At 44.1% G+C, this 12,848-nt stretch overlaps 1 protein-coding gene across 3 annotated transcripts; it reads left to right on the top strand.

Moving 5' to 3' along the window:
* Positions 1-1,571: 1,571 nt before the first annotated feature.
* On the top strand, positions 1,572-10,243 carry LOC139412963 (transformer-2 protein homolog alpha-like). 3 transcript variants are annotated; one of them, XM_071159881.1, is made up of 8 exons: positions 1,572-1,725; positions 7,103-8,195; positions 8,924-9,083; positions 9,173-9,361; positions 9,467-9,582; positions 9,685-9,882; positions 9,976-10,049; positions 10,160-10,243. In XM_071159881.1, exons 2-8 carry the CDS (start codon positions 8,029-8,031, stop codon positions 10,168-10,170), a joined length of 915 nt encoding a protein of 304 aa, XP_071015982.1. In that variant the 5' UTR covers positions 1,572-1,725; positions 7,103-8,028; the 3' UTR covers positions 10,171-10,243. The 3 variants fall into 3 exon arrangements, with proteins under 3 accessions (XP_071015982.1, XP_071015983.1, XP_071015981.1); XM_071159882.1 differs by having other exon boundaries at positions 1,580-2,116; XM_071159880.1 differs by having other exon boundaries at positions 1,580-1,725; positions 8,050-8,195.
* The last annotated feature ends 2,605 nt before the right edge of the window (positions 10,244-12,848 follow it).

The raw sequence follows: 12,848 nt of genomic DNA on the forward strand, positions 1-12,848 counted from the left end.
CATCTGCTCATAAACTAAAAAATATGTCTTGCTCTCCTCCTCATGTGCAGGGCCCAGAGTTGTTCCTGCTCATGAGTAGTGCCCAGAGTCTTTCCTTGACTAGGAAAAACATCTGCCCATGACTCACTGTTCCCCCATGTCTCCTCGGGACTTTGCTGGCCCATTGGAAAACACCCACTGAAGAACCAAAGCCTCCAAAAGGAAAGACAATAAAGAAACTTGCTCAAATATCCCAAAAAATAACAAACAATGAACCATCTCAGAAGCACAAAACACAACAGGCAAAGAAATCACACTGTAGTTGCAAGCCCAAGAAGAGGAGGATAAACAAAGCTGCCAAAATACAGACACAAACAAAGAATTTGCTCAAATAGCAGCCACAAACAAAGATTTTCCTCAAACCCCATACACAAACAAAGAAGTCTCTCAAATGCCCCCAATAAGGGAAGTGGACATGGAGGCTACTGAAACATGGGACTCAGCGGACATTCTGACCTACCAGATTCGGACATCCTATGGATACTTACACACACACACCAGTGCACAGTACACAAAGACTCCTGTTTCAATATTTTTTTACCAGACGTTTTGCTGAAGAAATGGTTTCTCTTTATTTGTTGTGTTTCTTTTGTAAAATTATGTTGGTAAATAATATTTCATAAAACAATGCTAGATTTCAGAACCAAGAGTTGTACATAGATACTGTAGGTCTACATTTGATTTCTATTTAAAAAGTCTCTCAAGCAGATGTTGTTCTCTACTGGTTAAGGCCATGGTCAGTTGTGGTACCTTGGTATCAGTTTTAAATGTATTCAAACGTATTTTCTTAGTTTGACTCCCTGGTAAATGCAACGACTTGGGACTGTTCAAAGTGCCTGCACTAGCTGAACATTCAGAAAACCCGAAGAACGTGATTATCAGTTCACTTTACATTATTACATCCTGAACATTGCACTTGTCGTTTAATGAAGGGTCAATAATGTTAATCCAGCTGGAAAAACTAACATTTTGTATAAAAACATTGTACATATTTTTTTGTGTAGTTTAGCTCTGGATCAACACATTTAGTGCTATCCGGGATCCTTGGGACGTCCCTACCAAAGATTATGACTATACTGATATACGTCTCTCTACCCTAACAATGTCGTTGTCCACAAAGCGGCACGGTGGGCTGTTCTAGCTCCCGCCTTTCTTTGGATTGGTGGAGAGGAGACATCTCATTATTGTAATCCGTTTTTGAGTATTTGATGAGGGTTGTTGATGTCAATCTCGGTATTCAATGTCGGGACACTCTATGCTACTAGCCTTATAACATGAATATGCATAGCCATATCCGATATAAAGTGTTTTTTCTCAAAGTTGCTGGGCTGTCACGTGGCCTGCTTATACCCGTACACTCGTAGCAACTTAAATGAGCCATTCATTGCCCTCCATACAAAAACTCCTTGTTTGGTGGGCGAAACAAGGAAAAAAACTCCACCTGTTGGAGGGAGACCGTTTTTCCGCCAAATTGGGCCACTCTTCCCCGTCTACTCATTGTGGTTGTACAAGCGTCACATCCGCTTTTGACTCAGTGAATACGGTTCTAACGAAACGGAGGCGAGTAGCAGTGTTTCGCTTCACTTGATAACATTATTAGCTAACTAAATAAACCAGTTAATTATCTATCATTTAAGTTTCTATCGACGAGAAATGAGCGACAACGAAAAGGATTTTGGCGAGCGGGTGCGTATTATCAACCACGAACTACCGAAGATCTATTCTTGCCCTAAAATGAGCAGACTCAACGACGCCATTTTGCCTAGCTAGGCGGCTAACGTTAGTTAGCACAACCATGATGTAGTTAATAGCATTGATTTGCATCGACTGTATGGATTTTGTACCGTTTATATTTTCTAATTTAATGTCCAGTTACTCATTTATGTTAACATTTAATGTATTTTCAGTGTATTTTGTAATTTAAAGCTAGCATATGTTAGCCCAATCAGGCCAAGTGGTTTGCAGCTGTTGTAACGTTAGCTAATTCACATCAAGTAACGTTATATTTTGAATTAACGAGTCTACTGAGACTGCTGTCGAGAAACAGTTACCAATGTACATTTACTCATCATTGCAGGTGAATGGAATATAACTAACTATAGATTAGTAGCTAACTAGCGAAGTGGTTTACGGCTAGAATGTTTAACTTCGTCCTCACTTACTGCTGCAGTCACTTAGCTAATTACAGATTGTACGCCAGATAATGTGACATAACAAAAAATGGTGGATAAATGAAGATGGTTCACCCAGGCCGTTTACCATAAGTGGGGGAAAAAGTCAGTGCCGGTCGATTTAACTGGGTGTTTCCCATAGACACCAATAGACGGAGTGGTTGTTTTTGCGACAAAACTGACGCGTGCGCAGCTATGGAGCGAAATAGAAGGGGTTGGCTTAATTTGAAGGCTGGTTTACAGTTGGTCTATCGACATAGCTGCGCACGCGTCATTTTTGTCGCAAAAACAACCAATGTCTATCGACATGTATGGAGACAGTTGTTGCAGTGACATCATTAACATCCGATTGTTGTCTGACATCAAACTTGTCATTATGAAAAAGTATAAATGCAAAATAACAGGCTGCATGACAGCAATCACATTTTTTTTTTGACCTTTGTTTAACTAGGCAAGTCAGTTAAGAACAAATTCTTATTTTCAATGACGGCCTAGGAACAGTGGGTTAACTGCCTGTTCAGGGGCAGAACGACAGATTTGTACCTTGTCAGCTCGGGGATATGAACTTGGAACCTTTCGGTTACTAGTCCAACGCTCTAACCACTAGGCTACCCTGCAAGACAATAGCTGCCTGGTGGTCCAAAATAGCATAACTGCCGTATTTTAACACTATTAGACAAATCAAATGTATTTATATAGCCCTTCGTACATCAGCTGATATCTCAAAGTGCTGTACAGAAACCCAGCCTAAAACCCCAAACAGCAAGCAATGCAGGTGTAGAAGCACGGTGGCTCGGAAAAACTCCCTAGAAAGGCCAAAACCTAGGAAGAAACCTAGAGAGGAACCAGGCTATGTGGGTGGCCAGTCCTCTTCTGGCTGTGCCGGGTGGAGATGATAAAAGAACATGGCCAAGGTGTTCAAATGTTCATAATAGTCCAAACTCTGTTTCTACCATATCATTCACAAGTTAGAATGTTATGGCCATGGTCAAAAAGTGGTCACTGCTCAATAGAACTCTGTCACTGCGCTGCCTTCAAATGTCAACGGACAAGCTAGCTAGTCGCTGCAGGTTCCTGTGTGATAACATGGGGTTTTCTGAAAGGAAATCTGCGGAATACAAAACTAAATTGGGTCTATATATTTATTCATTTACAAAGCTAAGACTTAATTTGAATATCTACCTTCCCGGAGACAATCTGTGGCAGTTTTCATAGTTATTTCTAAGTATTTCCCATTAAATCACCATGGAAACATTTAGTCTTTTTATATATATAGATTTTTTTTCCACAAAAGTAGTACACTGGCCTTTACTAGTACTGTATTAGCGGACCGCTGTAGCGAGGGCAAATTGTATATATTTAAAAATATATATATATACAGTGCCTTGCGAAAGTATTCGGCCCCCTTGAACTTTGCGACCTTTTGCCACATTTCAGGCTTCAAACATAAAGATATAAAACTGTATTTTTTTGTGAAGAATCAACAACAAGTGGGACACAATCATGAAGTGGAACGACATTTATTGGATATTTCAAACTTTTTTAACAAATCAAAAACTGAAAAATTGGGCGTGCAAAATTATTCAGCCCCTTTACTTTCAGTGCAGCAAACTCTCTCCAGAAGTTCAGTGAGGATCTCTGAATGATCCAATGTTGACCTAAATGACTAATGATGATAAATACAATCCACCTGTGTGTAATCAAGTCTCCGTATAAATGCACCTGCACTGTGATAGTCTCAGAGGTCTGTTAAAAGCGCAGAGAGCATCATGAAGAACAAGGAACACACCAGGCAGGTCCGAGATACTGTTGTGAAGAAGTTTAAAGCCGGATTTGGATACAAAAAGATTTCCCAAGCTTTAAACATCCCAAGGAGCACTGTGCAAGCGATAATATTGAAATGGAAGGAGTATCAGACCACTGCAAATTTACCAAGACCTGGCCGTCCCTCTAAACTTTCAGCTCATACAAGGAAAATACTGATCAAAGATGCAGCCAAGAGGCCCATGATCACTCTGGATGAACTGCAGAGATCTACAGCTGAGGTGGGAGACTCTGTCCATAGGACAACAATCAGTCGTATATTGCACAAATCTGGCCTTTATGGAAGAGTGGCAAGAAGAAAGCCATTTCTTAAAGATATCCACAAAAAGTGTCGTTTAAAGTTTGCCACAAGCCACCTGGGAGACATACCAAACATGTGGAAGAAGGTGCTCTGGTCAGATGAAACTAAAATTGAACTTTTTGGCAACAATGCAAAACGTTATGTTTGGTGTAAAAGCAACACAGCTGAACACACCATCCCCACTGTCAAACATGGTGGTGGCAGCATCATGGTTTGGGCGTGCTTTTCTTCAGCAGGGACAGGGAAGATGGTTAAAATTGATGGGAAGATGGATGGAGCCAAATACAGGACCATTCTGGAAGAAAACCTGATGGAGTCTGCAAAAGACCTGAGACTGGGACGGAGATTTGTCTTCCAACAAGACAATGATCCAAAACATAAAGCAAAATCTACAATGGAATGGTTCAAAAATAAACATATCCAGGTGTTAGAATGGCCAAGTCAAAGTCCAGACCTGAATCCAATTGAGAATCTGTGGAAAGAACTGAAAACTGCTGTTCATAAATGCTCTCCATCCAACCTCACTGAGCTCGAGCTGTTTTGCAAGGAGGAATGGGAAAAAATGTCAGTCTCTCGATGTGCAAAACTGATAGAGACATACCCCAAGCGACTTACAGCTGTAATCGCAGCAAAAGGTGGCGCTACAAAGTATTAACTTAAGGGGGCTGAATAATTGTGCACGCCCAATTTTTCAGTTTTTGATTTGTTAAAAAAGTTTGAAATATCCAATAAATGTCGTTCCACTTCATGATTGTGTCCCACTTGTTGTTGATTCTTCACAAAAAAATACAGTTTTATATCTTTATGTTTGAAGCCTGAAATGTGGCAAAAGGTTGCAAAGTTCAAGGGGGCCGAATACTTTCGCAAGGCACTGTATATATATATATATTTCCCGCTGCTATGCCCACGGAGTATAAATTAAGTGTTTTGACTAGCGACACTTGTCGCATTCAAATTGTCTAAAGACATGTTGATAGACAAAGTATAAACCAGCCTATAGATTGTTGACAGAGTATAAACCAGCCTATAGATTGTTGACAGAGTATAAACCAGCCTATAGATTGTTGACAGAGTATAAACCAGCCTATAGATTGTTGACAGACAAAGTATAAACCAGCCTATAGATTGTTGACAGAGTATAAACCAGCCTATAGATTGTTGACAACATCTAAACTATATTTCATCTCCACTGTTTTTTGAAAACATAAATATATTTGCACAATGAGCACTTACTTGTCTCTCATGCATCGTTACAGTTGTTGGTTAGCTAGGGAATTTTAGCCATATTAGCATAGATGTGACATGAGTCAAAACAAGACATGGTAGCAATAACAACCTACAATTCCCCACATGGCAGCATCTTTTTATTGTTGCTAGCAATCTGACCAATTGCCATCCAGAATCTCAACAACACACGGACTTCTGCCCTATTGGAGCGTGATTTATTTATTTTGACCTTTATTTAACTGGGCAAGTCAGTTAAGAACAAATTCTTATTTTCAATGACGGAACAGTGGGTTAACTGCCTTGTTCAGGGGCAGAAAGACAGATTTTTACCTTGTCAGCTCGGGGATTCGATCTTGCAACCTTTCGGGTTACAAGTCCAATGCTTTAACCACTAGGCTACCTGCCACCCCTGTGCATACAAACCGCCACCGTAGATTTTTCAACTGACCTGTTTAAGGCAAAACTTTTTCCACCGAATCGAGAACGAAGAAAGTATTTTAGAAATGTCAGTTGCAGGTGGTTATACAACACACATTCAGAAAAATTATAAATCCATGTTTTGTATGGAGTGAGATATGCTTTTAGCATGTGTGTAGTTCTTTGTTTTGGTCGCACTATATAATGCGCTGTCATCTACTTCTACACATGGCCGTGTTGCATAGAAACTACTAGTTTCTGCTAAGATGCTGGGAAATCCTAGATGTGCGCCAGCTAAGCTGGCGAGGAACCATCTTGCACGGTATAGAATATGGATTTATTATCTTTTGAGTTTTTGCTGGTTTTTGTAGAGCTGCCGGCAATTCAAAACAGGCTTTCTAAAGATACTTCTTTGTTCTCGATTCAGGGGAAAAGTATCACAGAGAACAGGTTAGTTGAAAAATCTATGGCGGCGGTTTGTATAGGGCCTCTTCAATAGGGCCAGTAATGGACACCAACAATCTTTGGTTATATCACATTATCCGGCGTAAACTCTGTAGCCATTCATTAGCCAGTTATAATGTATCAAGCTCTTCAACATGGCACCACCCATGTGAGAGTACTGTCTCTTTTCTAAAGTTGTTAGTCCTATATTTAGTTGCACTGTAATGGTCCTTCTGCAAAAGCCATTTTTCTTTAGTCACACATTAACAAACGTTATACTGAGTGGGGAATTGAAAGGAGTAGCTAATTTACTTTAAACCCTTGCTCAGATGTACCATAGCAGTTCTTCAATCTTGGTCCAAGGGCTTGACGAACCAGATGTGCTAGTACTGGGCTGGAACAAAAGCCTGCACACCTTGTGTGACCCTCGGACTAGGATTAAAGAACACCGTGATTTTATAACATTTCTAGTCTTCATTCATCATATTCTGATGTTGTGCATTTCAGAGAAATCAATATACATATTTCCTTAACATTGCTTTGATTTAATGCTTTTCAGGTGAGCCAACTTATTTAGTCTGATTTGAGTGTAAAGAGCCTGGTTTTTGCACATTTTGACCTCTGTAGCTCTTATAAAAAAATCAACCCTTTTTATCATCCTTGTCTGTTTTTCGTTAAGGTTGAGTTGGGAAGAAGCAAAATGGCGGAAGAAGTTTCAGATATGAAGTTTGAAGTTGTTAAAGGGCATATTTGATGAAGCTGATGGTGTTGATGCATGCTAATGTAAAATGAAGCTGGCAGAAGCGAGCGGCCACGCTGTCCACTGGTAGAGTGATGTAATGGCAGAAATCAAATGGGAGGAAGGAAGTGGGGGAAGAGGAGAGAAAAATGAAGTCAGAAATGGTGTGAAACGGAAGAAAGAAGAAAAGAGATGGTTGTTTTGAAGTTATGAAGTTAAAGAAGTGATGAAGTTATGAGAAGTGTTCGGGGGTATGGTTAATTCCCTATAGCCTGCTATGTTATTACTACAATCCTATTTCTCTCTCCCTCTCCTTCTGTTTTCTAAAGCAGTGTTTCCCAAGCCATCCCTCAAGGACCCCCAGTCATTACACCTGTTTGTTCTATTCCACCATTGGTATACCTGATTCAACTAAATCTCAAGCTCTTTCTCAAATTGAATCAGGTGTACTAAAACGGAAATGTGCAACAGTGGGGTCCCCCTGAGGGATGGCGTGAGAAACACTTCTTAAGCATGCATGCCAACTGTTCCTCCATCTCAGACACATTACCTAGTCCTCAACACGCAAGGTTAAACTCTGCTACGCTGCCTAGAGTGTAAGAAAACAATCCGCTCATCATAGAACTGTGTTAAGATTAACTAGATTAACACCTACTTTAAGCCTATATGATTTCCTTTGGTCGCCTGTAACAGGCAGATCTAGTTACAACAAATACCTGTTGTTAATGAAATGTTATGATTTTTTTTTTCTCAAACTACTGGAGCTGAAATATAAGAGGGGCCTGTAGCAGGTTTGAGCGAGGTTCCTTCTGTACCTCCTCTCTCTCTATCCTGACTGTTTCTGTTTTTGATTCTGACCTGTATTTATGTGTATCTGGCCCGATCAGGACTCGCGGTCCGCTTCCAGGAGTGTGAGCCCAAGGGGTTCTGGGAAGTCTGCCAGCCGTTCCCCGGCCCATTCCCCAGCCCGCTCCAAAGATGGCTCCAGACACTCCAGGTCTAAGTCCCACTCCCGATCCCGCTCCAAGTCCAGGTAAGAACCCCAGCTCCAAGGAGGTTTTGTGGTGACTCTTTTAGGGGCTGCTGGGTAGCGTAGCGTGTATTTTTGTTCAGGTCCACATAAAGAGGTTGTTTTGTGTTATGGCTTCATTCATGTTGTTTTTGTATCTAAACTCTTTAAATCAGGGACCATCAATTAGATTCTGCTGTGGGCTGATTTCTTTCTTTAGCGGATGGTCAGGGGGCCGGAACATAATTACAAATCATTTGTAGACTGCAAATTGACCGCAAGCAGTCCAAACAGATGATACATTTCTATAAGATCACGTATACAGTTGAAGTCAGAAGTTTACATACACTTAGGTTTGAGTCATTAAAACTCATTTTTCAACCACTTCACAAATTTCATGTTAACAAACTATAGTTTTGGCAAGTCGGTTAGGACATCTACTTTGTGTACGACACAAGTAATTTTTCCAACAATTGTTTAGACAGATTATTTAATTTATAATTCACTGTATCACAATTCCAGTGGGTCAGAAGTTCACACCCACTAAGTTGACTGTGCCTTTAAACAGCTTGGAAAATTCCAGAAAATGATGGCATGGCTTCAGAAGCTTCTGATAGGCTAATTGGCATCATTTGAGTCAACTGGAGGTGTAACTGTGGATGTATTTCATGGGAAAAAAATAAAAAATCAGCCACCAGTTGGAAACCCTGCTTTAAAGGTTCTTAACGTGTCCTTTATTTTATTTTCCTCAGGTCTCGTTCCCACAGAAGCTCCCGCAGGCATTATTCCCGCTCTCGCTCCCGTTCCCACCGCCGCCGTTCCCGTAGCCGTTCCCGAAGCGGGGAATACCGCCGCCGTCGGAGCCACAGCCACTCCCCCATGTCCAACCGCCGCAGGCACATTGGCAACCGGGTACATACACACACACACCTCTGGAGACGAGACTCTCTTAGGCAAACCCCACACACAACCTCTATCCTTCTCACAATCCTCCTCTATAGGCCAACCCGGACCCGAACTGCTGCCTGGGTGTGTTTGGTCTGAGCCTGTACACCACAGAGAGAGACCTGAGAGACGTGTTCTCCAAGTACGGCCCCCTGGCTGACGTCAGCATCGTCTACGACCAGCAGTCACGACGCTCCCGCGGCTTCGCCTTCGTCTACTTCGAAGTCCGAGAGGACGCCAATGAGGTTGGAAGGCAGGGGAAGAACAGAGAAGAATCAGAACTTTTGAGTGAGCATGGAGTGAGCATAAACGTCTTTGTCCCACTCCTCCACCCTCCCTCTCTGTTTCAGGCTAAGGAGAGGGCTAATGGAATGGAGTTGGATGGACGGAGGATCAGGGTCGATTTCTCCATCACTAAACGACCACACACTCCTACCCCTGGGATATATATGGGACGGCCCACATAGTGAGTGACCGTCTCTCTTAGACTCACGCATCTGGGATGGCCCACGTGATGCACACACACGTTCTACATTCAGTGAATCCTCTAACCGTGTGTGTTTTCCAGTGGTGGCGGCGGCGGCAGCAGCAGCAGCGGAGGCGGTGGTGGAGGAGGAGGAGGAGGAGGAGGAAGTGGCGGCCCCAGCTCAAGCTCATCTCGCCGTAGCTCGAAGGATTACGACCGCGGCGGTGACCGTGGTTACGATAGAGGCTACGACCGTGGCTACGATCGCTATGACGACCGAGAGTGCTACAGGTCCTACAGGTGAGACACCTGGCCTGGATCTTATAGTTAGTGGTTGCTAAGCAGGTCTGTGGCAGTTGGTTGGTGGATGCTTATTGTGTGTTGTCTCTCCAGACGCAGGTCTCCGTCCCCGTACTACAGCCGAGGGGCCTACCGGTCTCGCTCCCGCTCGCGGTCTTACTCCCCACGTAAGTCAACCAGACTTAGCACCGCTTAACATGGTTAACTTGATGGCTAATATTCTAGTGACTCAGTGGTTGGGCCTCAATGTCTAAATGTCTCCCTCCTGTCTCCACAGGCCACTACTGAGCAGAGGGAGAAGAGGAGCAAGATTATACTTTTTGTTAGGGCCAGGGGGGGTGGATGTGGGTTTAGGGCCAGGGGGGTGGATGTGGGTTTAGGGCCAGGGGGGGGGGGTGGATGTGGGGTTTAGGGCCAGGGGGGTGGATGTGGATGTGGGGTTTAGGGCCAGGGGGGGGGTGGATGTGGATGTGGGGTTTAGGGCCAGGGGGGGGGTGGATGTGGATGTGGGGTTGAGGGCCAGGGGGGGGGGGGGGGGGGGGTTGATGTGGATGTGGGGTTTAGGGCCGGGGGGGGGGGTTGATGTGGATGTGGGGTTTAGGGCCAGGGGGGGGTTGATGTGGATGTGGGGTTTAGGGCCAGGGGGGGTGGATGTGGGGTTTAGGGCCAGGGGGGGGGGTGAATGTGGTTGTGGGGTTTAGGGCCAGGGGGGGTGGATGTGCGGTTTAGGGCCAGGGGGATGTGGATGTGGGGTTTAGGGCCAGGGGGGTGTGGATGTGGGGTTTAGGGCCAGGTGGATGTGGGGTTTAGGGCCAGGGGGGGTGGATGTGGATGTGGGGTTTAGGGCCAGGGGGGGGTGGATGTGGGGTTTAGGGCCGGGGGGGGTGGATGTGGATGTGGGGTTTAGGGCCAGGGGGGGTGGATGTGGGGTTTAGGGCCAGGGGGGGTGGATGTGGGGTTTAGGGCCAGGGGGGGGTGGATGTGGGGTTTAGGGCCAGGGGGGGTGGATGTGGGGTTTAGGGCCAGTGGGGGTGGATGTGGGGTTTAGGGCCGGGTGGGGTGGATGTGGGGTTTAGGGCCGGGGGGGGTGGATGTGGGTTTAGGGCCGGGGGGCTGGATGTGGGGTTTAGGGCCAGGGGGGATGGATGTGGGGTGCATATTTGGGGAAGTTAGGGAAATGGTAAAGGATGTAATTGTGAACTTGATAAACAGTCTTTTTTTTTGTTTATTTTAGTTAAATATGTTCAGTTGGTGGATTTCTGTTCTTTCTGTCAATCTTGCAGTTGTGTTGAGAGAAGCTGTCGATTCGTTAATCCAGGGTTCTCCCCAGGATTTTTAAAGACGGTGGTGCTGCTGAGTACAGCGAACACCTGTAATTCCCATTTCCTGCCATCTTTAGCAAATTTTGGTGGGGTTGTTTTTTTTATATAGTGGCGCTGCCAGACCACAAGGTGGCGCAGCGCCCCCTCTTACATTCTTTGGGGAGAACCCTGTTTAATCCATCTGATCTGTATTTTGTATCACCAGGCTCCTTTTTAATGGGTAGATGTGTTGAAGTACAGTGATATTTAGTGCACGATAGGCTCTAGGGGAGAGGGCCCAAGGTAAATGCAGCTCTAGGATCTGATTACCTTACCCCCAATTCTAACCTTAACCTTTAGGTTGATTAAAAAATATCTCACCCTTTATCAGTGGTTAGGGGGTAACTTCTTCCTGCTGTATGTTTGGGAGAAGGGCCAAGAGCTAGAAGCTCTACCCTAGTTCAGTGCTGTGTGTATGGGTGTACCATGATTTTAAGTCTGCAGTATTCCAAGCAATAAAACTGCATCTTTTCAATTTTTTTGTCCGTCAATACTTTCTTCATGTCTCCTGTACTTAGTGTGTTGCAAACTGGTGAACATTCTGTGAGGAATGTGTAAGGCTATATGAATTGGTAAACCTTACTGCTTTTTTGTGTAACGCCTTGAATACCGGCCTATCTGTTTTCTAGCACAATTATCAGTGGGGTGGAGCTTATGCCTCGATCATACCGACAGATCACACACTCAATCGCTGGTTGAAAACTGTTTTCTGCCCCTCCCAAAATAAATATATAATTTGTAGATAATTGGCCCAAGCCAGGATCAAGCCTGGCCTGTTGAGGAGTGACAAACTCCATCCTAGCTGGAGGGGTGCTCTCATCTTATCTATGAAGATAGACAGGGTTCTAACTTCTCTTGCTCCACAATGAGAGAGTGCAGGCCAGGCAGCAGGCTGTTAGCCAGCCTGCCAGCTTAGTGGAGTCTGCCACATGGTTTCAGAGCCATCATCAACTCAGTGGGTTTTGTCCAACATGTCTCCGGACCTACTCACTGCCACAGTCATACTCTGGACATAGTTTTGTCCCGTGGAATAAATATTGTGGATCTTAATGTTTTTCCTCATAATCCTGGACTATCGGACCACCATTTTATTACGTTTGCAATCGCAACAAATAATCTGCTCAGACTCCAACCAAGGATCATCAAAAGCCGTGCTAGAAATTCTCGGACAACCCAAAGATTCCTAGATGCCCTTCCAGACTCCCTCCACCTAACCACCTAGCTGAGGAACTCAATTTAACCTAGATGAGGTATTCCCAACTGGGGTACGCGTACCCCCAATGCTGTCGAGGGTACGCCAAATAAAAATGTGATTTACATTTTCAAACAGTCCATTTAATATTTTCCAACGGGGCTATACATTTGGGTGAGTTTTTTTTCTCTCGCCTGAGTAGCCTTGTTTCACTGCCAAAAATAAAATTAAACCATCTAGTGTTCAGCGAAATAACACTCAAATACAGGTAGCCTAGTCAAATAATTAACATCCAATCACATTAACCGTTACTCTCACGGGAATTCCACTAACAGTCCGTATGTAGCTAAACGTAGCTGCTGCTCATGTTGGTATCTGTACTGATGGCGCAAAAGCCACGACAGGGAGACATA

This window comes from Oncorhynchus clarkii, chromosome 7, assembly GCF_045791955.1.
Source record: "Oncorhynchus clarkii lewisi isolate Uvic-CL-2024 chromosome 7, UVic_Ocla_1.0, whole genome shotgun sequence".
NCBI lineage: Eukaryota > Metazoa > Chordata > Actinopteri > Salmoniformes > Salmonidae > Oncorhynchus > Oncorhynchus clarkii.

Coding starts and splice junctions, on each gene's coding strand:
- LOC139412963 (XM_071159880.1), top strand. CDS start 1,693: ATGAGCGACAACGAAAAGGATTTTGGCGAGCGG. Junction 1,726..8,049: donor AAAAGGATTTTGGCGAGCGG/GTGCGTATTATC, acceptor TGGCCCGATCAG/GACTCGCGGTCCGCTTCCAG. Junction 9,883..9,975: donor GAGTGCTACAGGTCCTACAG/GTGAGACACCTG, acceptor TTGTCTCTCCAG/ACGCAGGTCTCCGTCCCCGT.